General features: G+C 43.0%; 2 protein-coding genes across 2 annotated transcripts; both read left to right on the forward strand.

The window, feature by feature from the left end:
- The first annotated feature begins 12,661 nt into the window (after positions 1 to 12,661).
- On the forward strand, positions 12,662 to 13,267 carry LOC115559999 (histone H1-like). The gene has a single exon (XM_030379260.1). It carries the CDS (start codon positions 12,662 to 12,664, stop codon positions 13,265 to 13,267), a length of 606 nt encoding a protein of 201 aa, XP_030235120.1.
- Positions 13,268 to 14,216: 949 nt separating this feature from the next.
- On the forward strand, positions 14,217 to 14,646 carry LOC115560036 (histone H3). Its single transcript, XM_030379320.1, has one exon. The coding sequence runs from the start codon at positions 14,217 to 14,219 to the stop codon at positions 14,625 to 14,627; it is 411 nt and encodes a 136-aa protein (XP_030235180.1). The 3' UTR covers positions 14,628 to 14,646.
- Positions 14,647 to 16,378: the final 1,732 nt, after the last annotated feature.

A 16,378-nucleotide genomic window follows, 5' to 3' on the forward strand; every position in this document is an offset into this window, starting at 1 on the left:
ACTAAGGTTGCGTACGCACAAAAACGTGGCGTACGTCCTTTTCCACGCTCACGTTCAGATGTACAAAACGTGAAATGACCGTAAAAATGTGCGGTCCCCACGCCAGCTCCAGAGCTGTCGTACGCACGTTTCTACAGCTATTGTTCCTTTGGCGACACTTAGAGGTGACGCTGGGAAACTGGGAAAAAAGGTGAAAACAATGACTCAGAGTGATTTGCACATCATAGACACACTAATGAACAATTAACACACCTTGCAATTATATGGGTGGCTATAAAAGCATGCGCAATGGATGAAGAAAATTGTTTTAAAAATCGGCTTCGTTAGCGTTGTTAGAGGACATCTCAAATGGTCAAATCCGAATCCGTGCCCTCTCCTTGCTTGTCTATTCAAAAATAAAAAATTTAAGTTAATAAACACGAGTCAAAGTCTTTAATATCCTGGCATCTTAACGCGCGACTTATGTGTATTGCAAGCAGCCAATTGTATGACCAGTGTAATTACAGCATTTATGACTTCAGCATATTTACCTTGGGGATGATCGGCGTCCCCTTCATGGGCTCCCACCACTCCGGTGAGAGCTGTGTCACCGATCAAAGCGGCCACTCTCAAATCGAAGGGGGAGAGTTCCCCCACTCCCGTCCCCCCACCTGTTGCGGTCACGCTTCGGCGGTGGGCAGAAACCCTCCGCTTCACCTCCACCTTGAGGTCTGACCACTTTTTTTTAATTTCAGAGTGGGTGCGCTGCTGAGACCCCACTGCATTGACGGCCTCGCAAACACACTCCCACTCACTTCTCTTTTGTTTTGCATTTATCCCTGTTGACAGGGTTCCAATAGCATATGCTTGCGCATTTCTACCTCGTGGAGCAAAATCTCGATCTCAGACTCCGTGAAGTATCGTTTTTTGCCTCTGTTCATGGTGCCAGGTGATCGGATTAAGAGGTGAATCTCAGGTCCAGAGGCCAATTTAAATGAAATTGCATATTTAAATGAGGGCGTGGACAGGGAGGAGTTTGGCACCTCGGCATGTGCGCTCAATTCCACGTTGATCGAGATTTACAAAAGAAACGTGCTTGGATCCATGCGTTCGCACACTTTGATACATCTGAATTTATTTGTGCGTAAGACAGTTTCTGGGTTTTGGCGTACGCCAAGATTCAGTAATATCCACGCAAGTCTTAGTACATGAGGCCCCTGGTGTTTCTCCCTCGCCCCGTAATTGCCTTCCCCGGCGCATGTGGGGCGGGACATAGCCCCATGAGCCTGCTGCCCGGGGCCTTCGCTGGACGCTCGCCATAGCCTGCGATGGAGGCAGGCGGGGCTGGTAAGCCTGGGGGCCAAGAGGAGGAGCTGCCGGCGGCGCCCCGACAGTGGCTGTCGGGGGCCTATGGCGGCGACGGTAGCCTGGAGTGGAGCGCTGCTGCTCGGGTGGTTTTCGTCACGTCGACTGCCTGTTTGGCCAGACGATGAGGGTCAGCCGCCATGTTATGTGACAGCAGGGCGATGTTATTCATAACAGCCTCTTGCTGCATCATACACTGATGCGCTCTGTCTGTAAGCTTAGCCGTCAGCTGGTCTTTGGGAGTGGGCCAGCGGTCGCTGAGCCCCAGCTTCACTCCAAAGACAGCGCACAGAGCGGGATCCAGCGGCGGTACCGCCCTGAAACCCCGGTCTGTCAGACCCTCCGTCTTCCTGACCTGGATAAATGTTTTCACCGGGGCCCCAAGCTTCCCGGGCTCCGCCGCAGCCTAAGGATGCACCGATCCGATATTTGTATCGGTATCGGTACCGATATTGAAGACATTTCTAGATCGGGTATCGGTGACAAATGGGCCGATCCATATTGCAATTAAACGACTGCTTTGAACAAATGTCATTTGAACATAGCAGTCAGGCTACTGCTTCTTTGTTTTGAGCCAAAGAAAAAAAAAAAAAAAGAAGTTTTTTTTTTTTTTTTTTATAAAATAATTGCGTTAATCGCGCGATAAAAAATTGAACGCCGTTAAATTTGGTTTGCGTTAACGTCGTTAATAACGCGTTTAACTGACAGCTCTAATACATATATTTTTTTACGTTTATGTACATACTTGAATCCTATTCCTACTACCTTGCTGCTTTGATAATTGAATTTCCCACGAAAATGTTCTCACGGGATTAATAAAAGTGTATCTATCTATCTATTGGCTGATCTATTCAGTTTCTATGCTGTGCGCTGTGAGTGACGTCATAAACAAGCAACACGCCGTGCGGAGCCTACAGTGATTGCAAAATGGAGCGAGCAAAAGGATCTGCTATCTGGAGCTATTTCACTTTACCTAAGCCAGCAAGCTCCACGGCTACATGCAACATGAAATGTTTAAGTCAAGTCTCATGATCCCAGTCTTTTCCCCTCAATGAAACTTACAGTTTGTAGCCATAATTTTGCGCTGTTTTTCTATATCGGTATCGGGTCGGTATCGGCCGATACTAAACCTCAGATATCGGTATCGGTATCGGAGGTGAAAAAAGCGGATCGGTGCATTCCTACCGCAGCCCCATTGAAGTACGGGCTGATGGCGGGAAACATCGGCCAGATCGGGTCAAGACGGGTGGGGCGTGTCGCGGCCTCGAGCCCCCAGATGCCATGCAGCTTGTCCAGGCGTTGGGGGGCCGGAGGCATGGGCACCGCAAAGCCAAGGTTTGCAGCTGCCCTAGTTAGCTCTGCCACCAAAGCACCAACCACTGGAAGTGAGGTGGCGGCAGAGACGGGCAATGCTGCTGCCCGGGGCCTCTCCATTCGGAGCGGGGAAGCCGGGGGAGACGCCCCCTCCTCGTCGCGGTCGGAGTCGTCCGACTCCGAGTTCACAAGGAGAGAGGGCATCGTCGAGCGGAACAGTAAAGTCGTCGGCCCATTCTGCAATGGCGGCGGCAGTGTCGGCTCTGCGCTGTGTGTCGTCCGACAGCAGCGCCACACAATGCCGACACAGACAGAGTGGCGAGATCGCCAAGACGGCATGTTCATACCCAAGGCAGCCCTCGCACACCTCATGGCCGTCATACGGCGAGATGTAACCTGTGTTACATGTCTTGCAGACGCAGATCGTCTTCGAGTTCATCTAGTATTTATTTACTTCGGTATGCTACAGGATTGCCTGAAGAAAATGGGAGCAGAACTTCCGCCGGCGCCCGGGAACTGCGTACATGATGTGATTGAGGCCCACGCTGTTGATGGGCGGGGATTACACATTTTTCAGTGCTACGGCGCACACCTAGGGATAACCAAATAGTGATACCCTTAAAAGGCGAAGCCTATACGACATAGAACGTATTTGTTTACATTGTACCTACACTTGTAGTAGGCTATAATAACACTATCGGCGGTAGTGATTCATGAACAATTGTTAAATATTTTGTCAGTACCCACTCCCATCAGGGTGGGTGTGTATAGGCCTATGTGATAATACATTTTTCATATTGGATGAAACAAAGATGAATATCAAAATGAGCGGATGTAGGTATCTACTTTAAATATCGTTTTTGGAATCTTCTGACCCTAAACTATAACTATATTTTCCCTTAAGCCCAGTTCAGACCAAAGATTCACCTTGCAACGGCTTGCAACTCGCAACGCCTTGCAACGCCTTGCAACGCCTTGCAACGCCTTGCAACGCCTTGCAACGAGACGGGCTGCGACGTTCTAAAACGGGGCAGTTCACACTGCCTGCAACGCGCTGCAACGGGCTGCGACGCTAGGTGGTTTCCATAGCAACTGTGAACGCTCTGGCACATGCTGAGAGCCGCAACAACATCATCATTTGCGTAGGTTAGGTTAGATTAGTTAGGTTTGCAATTAGTTGTATTTTACTTGAGAGTAGGCTAGAGTTACTATGTCTTGTCATTCTCCACTACATCTGCATTGGAGTAAATAGCTGGAGCTTACAGTTAGTTTAGATTACCCGTTGTTGGATACATTGCATTTTCCGGTCATTTGTCGTCCTCATATCTGTATGTGCACACAATTATTCATGTCTGCGATCATCACAGAGTCCACAAGCAGCAGGTCGCAATTCCCGATGGGTCACAATTCATGACAGCAGACCGTCGAAATCTGCGACCACACTGTAAATGCGGGGAAAATGAGTCAAACCCCAACCAAGTGTTTTCAGGTCATTTGTCGTCCTCATATCTGTATTTGGACACAATTATTCGTGTCTGGAATCATCACAGAGTCCACAAGCAACGCAGGTCGCAATCAACGATGCCACAATCAATCTAGCGCACCGTCGAGTTCTGCGCCCACACTGTAAATGCAGGAAAAATGAGACAAACCCCAACCAAATCTTTTCAGGTCATTTGTCGTCCTCATATCTGTATTTGGACACAATTATTCGTCGTAGAATTCAGCAAGATTAAAAGTGCAAATACATCAACAAAATACGACAGTACGGTACCGGGACGGAGTAGGCCGTGACGTACAAGTTGTTCTGTGCTGTGATTGGCTGAAGAAATCGCCGCGTTCTAAAACTGGACCTTGCGATTTGACATGTTCAATCTCTGGCGACTCCTTGCAACGCCTTGCGACGGCTTGCAACGACCCGTTCACACCGCCCCTGCGACGTTCTAAAACCGTCTCGTTGCAAGCCGTTGCAAGGTGAATCTTTGGTCTGAACTGGGCTTTAAGATTTTGGAGAATACCAAAATCTTAAAAATAAACCCGAAAAGAACCCTGAAAGACGATGATTCAAATCATCAGTCGTAGCCTACTTCAACTGTAGAAGTAACATAACTAAATCAATTTTCAACCGTTTATCTTCGTGCAAACCATTTAACAAATCTACACACTTGTATCTTCAATAATATCGAAACAGAATTTCGATATCATTTAAAATGTCTTCAGAATCACAGTTTTAGTTTCATACTGCTTCGTTTTCAGCTGTTTTCATTGAAGACGTCAGCCCATTCTGATACACCTACCTCTAGACATCGTAACTCATTCCTTTTTCAACCGTTTACCAACGTTCAAACCATTAAACAAATCTACACACTTGTATCTTCAATACTATCTGAACCGAAAGAATCACAGTTTTAGTATCAAACCGGCGTCGTTTTCAGTTGCTTATAGAGGGTTTTCACCGACGTCACGTCTTGGGCAGTAACCCGGATGCGCGGCCATGTTGGAGGCACTCGATGTAAACACTGCGCTGTAATGCATGTAAACTCTGCGCTGGATAAACGAAAACGCTGCGATGGATAAAGGTCATAAACCGAAGAAAAGCTCGTCAAAAGGCGTGAGAGATGCAAAGGCATACAGGGAAGGACTTGGACCGGGCGAAAAAGCACGATATTTGAGGAAGTTAGATTTGATTGGTGGTGCAGATCCCTACGAGTTGGCTCCCTCGTCTTGGATCAATGACGACCCGGAGAGTCTTCCGTCTGTTTGTTATCCTGACATCGTCAACTACCTGGTTTTCTCGCCAAGCCCATACACAGCGGAAGACCTTAAAGCGTACAAAAGTTTGGAGGCCTATAACCAGATGGTGTGTGGATGGGTGAGGGAGATTCAATACCAAGTCATCGACGACAGATGTGTTGCGAAGGCCAAAGTAAGTAATGCAATAATGTCTTTAATCAACCTAACTATAACTGTATGATATCATTGCAATACCCAAGGTGTAGCCAGGTGATTCTCAACCGTTTTTCATTTCAAGGACCCCCAGTTTGATATGCAGTCCACAGACCACAGTCTAGATTGCTATGTACACTGTACACTATCAACTTTATTTATAGTGCATTTATCACTATCAGAGTTTATAACCTCTGGGGGCCTGTGTGGCCACATTGTGAACAAGTGATGCAGATAAGCCTAACTGTTATTCATTTTTTTAAAGTGAAACGGTGAGAAACTATTTTGTTATTCTTACTTATTTGGTTGTCATGTCTTTTATTCAGGTTCTCCATTCTCAATCAATCCGAGAAACACCCCTGGAACCCTGGATAATCGCTGAGAAGTCTGGTCGGATACTTGGAGCCCACTGCACGTGTATGGCTGGCCTCGGAGAGACGTGCACACATGTTGCTGCATTATTGTTTCTCATAGAAGAAACAGTGAAGTTGAGGGACTCAAAGACAGTGACGCAAGAGAAGGCGTATTGGCTGTTACCTACTGCACTGTCTAAGGTGGAATACAGGGAATGCCGGAAGATTGACTTCACTGTAACCAAGAGGTCTCAAGTAAAAGAGCTGGCAGGATGAAATGTGCTGCTCTTGGACAGCCACTTGAGGACCCAAGTCATACTTCCACTTCTTCTACTGTTACAGTTGGGATACCGCAACAGCCAACCAGTGATGAACTGTCATCATTATTCAGTGCTCTTAGCGCGACAGGATCAAAGCTATTTTGTTCCTGATTGAGCCTTACTCTGACAGTTTTGTTCCAAAATCAATTGGAGAAAATTTACCTCTTGTGTTGACGGAATTGCGAAAAGACGAAGCAGTTCACATGGACTATAGTGAGCTATTGTCCACATGCAAAGATGTTGAAATTTCTGTTTCAGAGGAGCAAGCAAAGGCAGTTGAGGCCGCTACAAGGGATCAAGCTTCCTCTAAACTGTGGTTTAGATTTCACGCTGGTCGAATCACAGCATCTAAAATGAAAACTGCATGTTGCACTGATCCAAAACAGCCAGCTCAGAGCTTAATCAAAAGTGTATGCTATCCTGAGTCATACAGATTCACATCAAAAGCCACTACCTGGGGATGTAATCATGAGAAATTTGCACGTGATATGTTTATAGATGTACATAAGGAATCTCATGAAAATGTTAAAGTACACGACACAGGTTTTTTCATAAATCCAAGTGTGCCATTCTTGGGTGCTTCTCCCGATGGCCTTGTTTCTTGTGATTGTTGTGGTGTCCGTGTAATTGAAGTGAAATGTCCATTCTGTGTGAAAAGTGACATGTTGGACAGTGTATCCTATTTGGAGAAGGACAGTGAAGGGAAACTGACACTTAACCGAAACCACCAGTATTTCTACCAGGTGCAAACTCAACTTGGGGTGTGCAAACTGGAATCTGCCTATTTAGTTGTTTGGACAGAAAAGGATTTGCATGTTGAGTGCATTTTATTTGATGAAGAGTTTTGGGACACAATATGCCAGAAAAGCAAGAATATTTTTGACACAGCCATTATGCCAGAGTTAGTTGGCAAGTTTTACACAAGGCTTTCATCTACCATGGCCAATGTGTCCTCGCAACCTGGAGTATCTACCTCGGCTGAATCACATGGCTCTGATTGTGCTGCAAGTGCCAGTGGCCAAGAAGAAACCTGGTGTTTCTGTGGCCAGGTTGAGTTTGGAAAGATGATTTTGTGTGACAATGCAAAATGTCATATTAAGTGGTTTCACTACTCGTGCATTAATGTCAAGGTTGCACCAAAGGGAAAATGGTATTGCCCAAAGTGCCAAAAGCTACCTAAGTTTGAGCCAAAAAAGGGAAAGAAACCTTTGAAGTAAAAAAACAAAACTGTATTTTTTAGTGGACTGTTGTGAAGTTACACACTTCAGGCACTTTGTTTTAATGTTGGTTAAAACAATATTTAAATTATTTAGAAACGTGTACCTTTTTTGAAACTGTTCTTTAAATATTTTTAGCATTTGATTTCAAGTTGGTGAGATTTTGCAATGCTATACTGACAAAAAAAGTTGTAAAACTCAAATTACATACAAAATTATGTTCGCACTATAGTATACTGTATATACTATAATTTATAGTACTGTATAGTTTATAAGCTATCTGTTCTGATAACTGTGTGGTTTTCCTTTAATAAATCTGTGTTCTGATGATAGTGTTATGATGTGTTCTCTTCCACAACAATACACTAACAAAAACTGTAAATTAACAACCATTTATAAATAATTTTAGGCTATTTAGTCTTTTTATTGACAAAGTGCATATAAAAATATTCTTCAGTCAAAATCAACAATGGATGGGCAAAGTTTCACCAGAGCACAACAGACAAGTCCAATCTTATCAATGGTACAATAACCATCACTATCTTTGCACATCAAGAAATCAATTGGTAATATCCCCCCCAAGATGGTATATTTCCGGCGCACGCTACCAATTACACGCTCAACATGAATCCTGACATGGGCAATTTTTCTTGTGGTTTCTAAGTCAACAGGAGCCAACTGTGACTTTCCACGAGTGAAGGCTGGAATTTTTACATGAGCCATTATACAACCCAAAGTGGCTTGAATATTAAAGCCACGGTCAGCAAGGACAAGATCACCAGGAACTATGTTGTCCAAAAAGCCACAGTTTTCAGTTAGGTATTTGTCACTGACTCTTCCTCCCCATGCATTTGAAATGTAAGACACTGTGCCCTGTGGTGTAATACCAATCAAGAATTTAACTGTGTTATGGTACTTGTAGGAAGACCATGTTTCTGCTCTGGCTATAAGGTTAGACGGACGTTCTATAAAAACCTCAAAACAGTCAATAATAACAGCACATTTTTTCCCAAAACGTTTCCTGAATTGCATTGGCATAGTTTTTTGTAAATGCTCTCTTTCTGGCCATATGATAAGTGGTTTCATACGAATAAACATGACATCAATGACATCATTGACTATCCTAGAAGCAGTTGCTATTGATATGTTAAATGCATATGACAGGAAGGTCGTGGAAACATTAAGCCTAAGGCGCATCAGTGTCAGCATCAACTGCTTAAACTTATCAAGTGACTTCTTCACAGGGAGGTGGGGACTAAGGAATGTGAAGAGTACCAACAGTATGTGGGGTCTCATTTATAACCGTTGCGTACGCACAAAACGGGGCTGAAATTGGCGTACGTGACTTTTCACGCCAAGGTTGTGATCTATAAAAAACCAACTTGACGGGAAAATGTGCGCAGCCCTAAGCAAACTCTGACCCATGCGTACGCATGGTTTGGAGGAAAAGGAGAATTGGCGACACAGATGGTGTGGTGGTGAACTGAAGTCAGACCAAAGAATTGCAGAGTGAGAAGAACGATTATGTTTTATCATCGCCCTTCATCAATTTAATTTCAACCCGTATCATGCGTTAAATCCTAATCAGTATAATTTAAGTCCACTGCGTTATTTCTCAGTTATAACTCCAGAAATATCTCCTTAGAATAAAAATAAAAAGAAATTCTCTATATTTAATCCCGTCACTCCATACTGTCCACTGACGGCGCGACTGCATGGAATAAAGCATCTGTCCAACATGTGTCAATAACATAATATTTTTATGTGACACTGTAAACACATGATCAAATGTCAATTAAATCCCAAGTGTGAAAAACCAAGCCACACTCATCACAATCGTTGTCCGTTACTCTTGATGCTTTTCATGACTAATCAGGCATTAAAAAGGGGTTATGTTCAAGAACCTTTTACGTGGGTAATTACAAACTGATTATCCAAGGCGTTATCGTCAGTCTTATTACCGTAACCCTATAAATACAGAGGTGAGCGCCGTGGTAATGCTGCACCATGTGGCACTTCTGGCGGACCATGCAGGATTCGGAGGGAGAGGGTATTTAGGGACCATAACGATTTATTGGTAGGCTACATAAAAATATGTAACTCTATGTCAGACCACTTCTTTTTTAATTCTGGGACTGTGCGCTCCGTGCTACTGACAGAGTTCACTGCTGCAGCAACATGTTGCCACTCACTCTGCTTTTTGTTGTTGGCGATTCCAATCCCGTGACCGCCGAACAAAACTACCTTTCGGGCCTCCATCTCACCCACAAGTGTCTCCACTTCAACCTCCGTGAAATTTCGCTTTGATTTTCTCAGTACTTCTGCCATTGTTTCCAACAAGACATAATACCGGCATCTGAGTCTGTTTTATATGCAGATCGCATTCATGAGGTCATTTGCATTGACCATTTATGGTTAAAAAGGGGCGTGTAGAGGGCGGAACGTGAAGCTGATTCAGCTGCGCACAATTATAGTCAGTATGTGATTTATAAAGCAAAGATTGCGTACAGGTGTGCGTACGCAGTGTTTTATAAATCCGAATATTTTTTGGCGCACGCAAAACTTGGCTTCTAGGCGTACGCACATATTAGTAACGATCCCACGCACAGTTTTATAAATGAGACCCCAGGTATGTAGGTAGGCCAGTGAAAAATAAAACCTTTTCATCATTATCAACAAATGCACTTTGGTCATAGGTAGTGGACAAATGTGCAACATCAGAGCACAACTGGATGTTTTCAGTTCTAAGATTTTGAAGTTTGCTGGTCATAGCCTCAATTAAATCACCAGTCAATTCACTTTGAGTCTCTGTGCTGCACAAATTGCTGCTGATATAACCACTTGTAGTAGGGTCATCAGTCTCAGAATCATCAGTCTCTGCAGCAACTCCAGCACCAGCAGCAGCATCAGCAGCAGCTTCTCTCAGTCTCTGCTGGGTTCTATTCCCACGACGGCTGTAGCGTGATGATGTCCCAGCTTTTTCAGGAGACCTTTGCTGACCTGTCATTCCGACAGATGGCACCCAATCTGGGTCATCCTTTTGATAAAGGTCAGACCTTGTACCTGGAATACAATGAGAAATACAGCACATTGTAGCTCTACATTTTAAGAACTGTGTTGCTACTGTAGCAGGCTATTAAATATGATCCTAATCAGATATTAAGTCAATAATGCAACATAAAAACATGTCACTTACCTGACAAGAAATGGGCCGAACAAATTCGGACGTTGTCCAGATTTTTGCCACGTAGATCCTGGTTCAGCTTCGCTAACCACAAGCGCCTCCTTTCCTCTGACAACTTTTGGCATTGTTCTCCTTGATTAGTTATAACTTTTGGCAGTCTGTAATACTCCAAATGTTTTTCGCGGTCTGACCGATTGGTACAGCCAAAAACAAGGCAATAATTTACCATTTTCCACGAAGATATTCGGGCTTCGAGCACGAAGCTGCGGCGTGCGCTTTATTTACCTTGGCGTGCGGTTTATTTACCTTGCCGAGTACCTCCAACATGGCGACTGCCGGATTGATGACGCGCTGATGACGCGCCGTGAAAACCCTCTATAATAATTTAGGTCACCATAGCAACGCCGGTAAACAAACCCCGCCGAATAGTCGAATCTCTGGACTGAAAAGGCAGATCTGATTCGACTCAGAAAATTCAGAGTCGGGGACCCTGAATGATTCGGTAAACTGGCAGTTTACACAGATTAAGATGTTCAAATGTATTTAAAAAAGGTTAAGCTAAAACATGCTTAGATAAAGTTGTTAAATTGTGTTGTTTAAAAACCAAAAAGATGTTGTAATGTTTCAGAAATATGTTTAAAAAATATGTTAAAAATTTGTTTCAAATGTTTCAAAAATATGTTACAAATGTTTTAAAATTATGATCGGAGATGTTTGAAATGTGTAAAATAATTAAAATAGCTTTCAAAACACAGGTATTTAGAAAAAAAAATTGGGGGGGGGGCTCAGCTGAATTTTTTTCTCTGAGGGGGGGCTCACTCTCTCACACTTTGAAAACCCCTGGTTTAGACTATTGTTTAGAGAATTTAGGCAACAATTCTAGGTTTTGTTTTGTCTCCACCATCCAGTATGTAAACATTTTAACATGTTCAAAACTCATATTATTAATATTGTGTCAGACTCCGATTATTAAACATTCCATTGTTATCATTGAGAATTGGCCTATTTTGGCATTATTAAAAAAAACTGATTAGAAGATAAAATACCCACCAATGAAGGATAACCTATTCATTTTTTTATAGTTCAGAACTGAATAAAGTAGTGTTTTAACCGTTTCAATACCCTTCATTTATTCTAATTAATAATTTAATGTTTTATTCTATTTCACTATCTTAAGGTAGACATGGAAATTAATGTTATGCACTTGTATTGAACCATTTCCAACCGTATACATCTTGCTGTAAGACGCCTACAATATGTGTTCATCAACATAATCAACATCAACAGATACTATTGAACTACAGTTGAGATACATCCTCTGATTCCATGTATTACAGATGATCAGTTACAATGGAGAAGAAAAAAAGAAAAACCCACAATGTGTAACATTATATTAAATCAAACACATTTGATGAATAACATAAATGCTCTATGTCAAATCCATTAATCTAAATTCTCTTGCTGATGCAGGCGAGCCTCTGAAAAACCCTTGTGTTAGTAGCCACAAAATACGTCGATTTTAACCTTAACTACAGACACCAAGGACATAATCCTCACATCCAACGGTTAGTGTGATTGTCAGACAAATGAAAAGGCACGATTCCTATTATTAAAGTCTTCAGGTATAGCTAAAAACAAATCTCAAACAAACGTAAGTGAGATCATAACCATGTTCAGTTGCATTGTTAGCTTTTTTATAAATATTCTCGACACTGATGGTGCATTGAACTCGGTACGGTACAAATGTTATATTTCTTATTGTAGTTGTTTGACTAGGCACGTCAAATATTGCCATTGTGTCTGTATTAAATCAGGATAAAATGATGGAGGAAACACAAACGAGGCAAACTTTCTTGCCAACAGAGAAACGCTTCACCAGTTGAGTCTCTACGGTTCTCACTCTGTGTATAAGGACAGCCCACTGGCGCCCTGGGCACAAATCTTTCATTGTAGGCTGCTATTGTTTCAGAACAACTCGTGAAGATGGTTGAAGTCGCACCTGCTGCTCCCGCTGCTGCCGCCGCTGCTCCGGCTAAAGCAACAAAGAAGAAGACCGCGGTGAAGGCGAAGAATGCCGGACCAAGTGTCAGCGAATTGATCGTCAAAACCGTGTCTGCCTCCAAGGAGCGTAGCGGGGTTACTGTGCCATCGATGAAGAAAGCCCTGGCTGCCGATGGCTACAACGTTGAGAAAAACAACTCACGCGTCAACACCACCATCAAAGCTCTGGTTCTTAAGGGAACTTTGATTCAGGTGAAGGGCGCCGGAGCTTCTGGGTCTTTTAAGATCAACAAGGAGGTAAAGGCGAAGAAGCCAGAGGTCAAGAAGGCAGCTGCCCCTAAAGCCAAGAAGCCTGCAGTCAAGAAACCCGCCGCTGCCAAGAAGACTACCCCAAAGAAGGTCAAGAAAACTGCTGTCAAGAAAGCTACCCCGAAGAAGGTGAAGAAGCCCGTCGCGGCCAAGAAGGTGGCGCCCAAGAAAGTTGTCAAGAGTCCCAAGAAAGCGGCTAAGCCCGTTGCTAAGAAGACCCCGGTGAAGAAGGCAACCAAGCCCAAAACAGTCAAGAAGGCAGCCCCAAAGAAGAAGTAAATTCTCTCATCAAGCTTCCTTGATCTCTGCACCCCACAAAGGCTCTTTTAAGAGCCAAACACATATCTTAACGAGACCATGTTCCTCATTTGTGTGTCATAATAGGGATAACATTTTCATAACGGCATAAACGGTATGCTGTTTTGCCAGTAAACTCGTACATTATATCTGTATATTCTGCTGTAATATAAAATGAGATCTATAACACATTTTTAAGTTTGAGATCTAGGGTAGGCCTACGTGGGCTTTATATTTAAGGTTCAGTCAGCTGCAAGACCGTTTCCTCATGGATCCTGCTTTGACAATAAACGTAGGCTACAAAAAATATCCAAGGCCATGAACGGTTGCAAAAAACCCGGGGAATGTCGCCACATGCAAACATTTCCATCTGAAAGCAGATTTAGATGTGTTGTTTGGTCTTTTAAGTGGTTATGTTATTAATTGGGCTGATTTAGAAATATTTTTTTTCTTTCTATACAAACTCAAAAGATAGATGGACAAAATATGGCGATGAATAGAAAGTTGATGAATTCACAATATTAATAATGATGTAAAATGTATTTTACAAATACATTTGTAAAATGAGCTTTGCAATTTGCAAGGCTCATTGTATATAAACTAGGTCTCCAGTTAGTGTTTTAATTTTTTTTATATATATATAACAGCACATGGTTACCATGTAGACTATATTTTAAAATAATTTAAATATGAAGTATTGGGAATAGAATGCTGTTGGAGATGTAAATATGCATAGTTTAGGGACACACACATTGAGCAGACGGCGCTAAATGAAATGGGCGGGATCCAATGCGCGGGCGGGACTCTGGAGCATTTTCTCTTGCAGCCGGTTCAAAATGACCAATCAGCGTATGGCAAATCTCCGCGACCGGATATATAAACTTGGTTCAACCCGTTGCATTTACGCTCACATTGAATACCCACCGCAGAAATGGCGAGAACCAAGCAAACAGCGCGTAAGTCTACCGGTGGAAAAGCACCAAGGAAGCAGCTCGCAACTAAAGCTGCACGTAAGAGTGCCCCGGCCACCGGTGGCGTGAAGAAGCCCCATCGTTACAGGCCCGGTACAGTCGCGCTCAGAGAGATTCGTCGTTATCAGAAATCCACCGAGCTGCTGATCCGCAAGCTGCCCTTCCAGCGCCTGGTGAGGGAGATCGCCCAGGACTTCAAGACCGACCTCCGCTTCCAGAGCTCCGCTGTTATGGCTCTTCAGGAGGCAAGTGAGGCTTATTTGGTTGGTCTTTTCGAGGATACCAACTTGTGCGCCATCCACGCAAAGAGGGTGACCATCATGCCCAAAGACATCCAGCTAGCCCGCCGTATCCGTGGTGAACGCGCTTAAATCGCACTGCTGTGCCTACTCCCCAAACGGCTCTTTTAAGAGCCACCTACAAATCTTAAGAACATTCCTTGTACACGTCATAGCTAATGTAGCCGACGACAGGCCGAAATGTTTTCGTAGGACTGGCTTACATTCGAGCACCTCAAACTTGATGCACAAAGGAAATGGCAGAGCAATAACGGGCTTTCTGCCGTTCCTTGTCATGAACAGTTTAGATGAATAAGGATATGAACAGTTCTCATAAGTTTATAAATGTTAAACTCCTAAAGTTAGTCCAAAAATAAACTCCTTAGTATCAGTGTATTATGTTAAAGTAGAGTAGAGAGTATAATGGTATGCTACAAATGTATCATTTGTGAATAAGAAAGTAAATATGATCATTAAAGTAATCACACACATTAGTATACTTAAAAGTTTATGTGTAGCAAATAGCTCCTAATGGTTTATGCTCAATAGACACCCAAAGCAGTAGATAGGCCCTACTTTCTGTTGCCTGTTAATGGCGTCATGCTTCTGCTATTAGCTGATAACAATGATACCCCCCGCCGCCACCACCACCATCGAAAAAAATGTTCACCACCAATCCCATAAAGATAGCAAAAAGTAACCCTATCTGCAAAGTTGAAGATATATTTGGTATCTGTATAGGGCTGCATTCGTTGGGGTAGAGTATAAAGAATATAGTGCTCAGTGTTAGCAGGAGCACTACTAACACAGCAGGAGTCCAACAGTGCAACAACAGAAAAGTAGACGAGACGAGTTTTAGTCTTCAGCCTCAAGGCATATTTATTTTATAGTAAATAACTAAACTGCTCTTCCAGCCTTCATGTTGGGAGCGGGCTAAGAGAATGATCAAGTCCGGAACATTCATATTAATAGGGGGCATGACGTCACCAATCATATCACATCCGTTATCAAACTGATAACGCCCCCTTGTGGTGTGGAACAGATATACAGTACAGAATACATCACAGTCAATCATACATACTTATGTCAACACTCCCACTTATGAGTGACCTGTATCCTGTACAGCTTTTAACAATCAGAATAAAAAAATTCAGAATTAAATCCAAAACATATTTACTATTCATCAGATGCTTACACCAAACATGACTCCTGAAAATTTCCTCAGTTTAACCTTTGAGAGAGGCTTGGTCATAGCATCTGCTACCATCTCATCTGTTGGACAATAAACAAGTGTCATCTTCCCATCTTTAATGGTTGACCTTATGAAGTGATACTTGATGTCAACATGTTTGCACCTTTGTCTGCACACAGGGTTCTTCACAAGTGCAATAGTGCCCTGGTTATCCTCATGAACAACAGTTGGAACATATTCATAGGAATCCATACCCTTCAGTAATTGCTCTAGATAGATACACTCCTGCATATCAAATCGTTTGAGAATCTTCTCAGTATACCTCTGTTGTGACATGGTTACACAATCGTCAGTCTGACTGAAGTCTATGCCTAGAACGTGTTTCAGCCTGCCTAGGTCCTTCATCTTAAATCTGGTGGAAAGCATTGCCTTTACCTGCTCTAGACTTATTGTGTTGTTTGCTGCGATGATGAGATCATCCACCCAAATGACAATAATCACCTTCCCTCCCTGCGTTGACTCTTTTGTGTACACACAATGATCTGCTGGGTTCTGTGTAAAGTTGTCATTTACCAAGCATTTGTGTAACATTTCATTCCAGTTACATCCCGACTGTTTCAAACCATAATTTGACTTCTGTAATTTACACACT

This window comes from Gadus morhua, chromosome 2 (assembly GCF_902167405.1).
Source record: "Gadus morhua chromosome 2, gadMor3.0, whole genome shotgun sequence".
NCBI classification, from domain to species: Eukaryota; Metazoa; Chordata; class Actinopteri; order Gadiformes; family Gadidae; genus Gadus; species Gadus morhua.

Bases quoted from the DNA above. Each gene is read 5' to 3' on its own strand.
- LOC115560036 (XM_030379320.1), top strand. From the start codon at position 14,217: ATGGCGAGAACCAAGCAAACAGCGCGTAAGTCTACCGGTGGAAAAGCA.
- LOC115559999 (XM_030379260.1), top strand. From the start codon at position 12,662: ATGGTTGAAGTCGCACCTGCTGCTCCCGCTGCTGCCGCCGCTGCTCCG.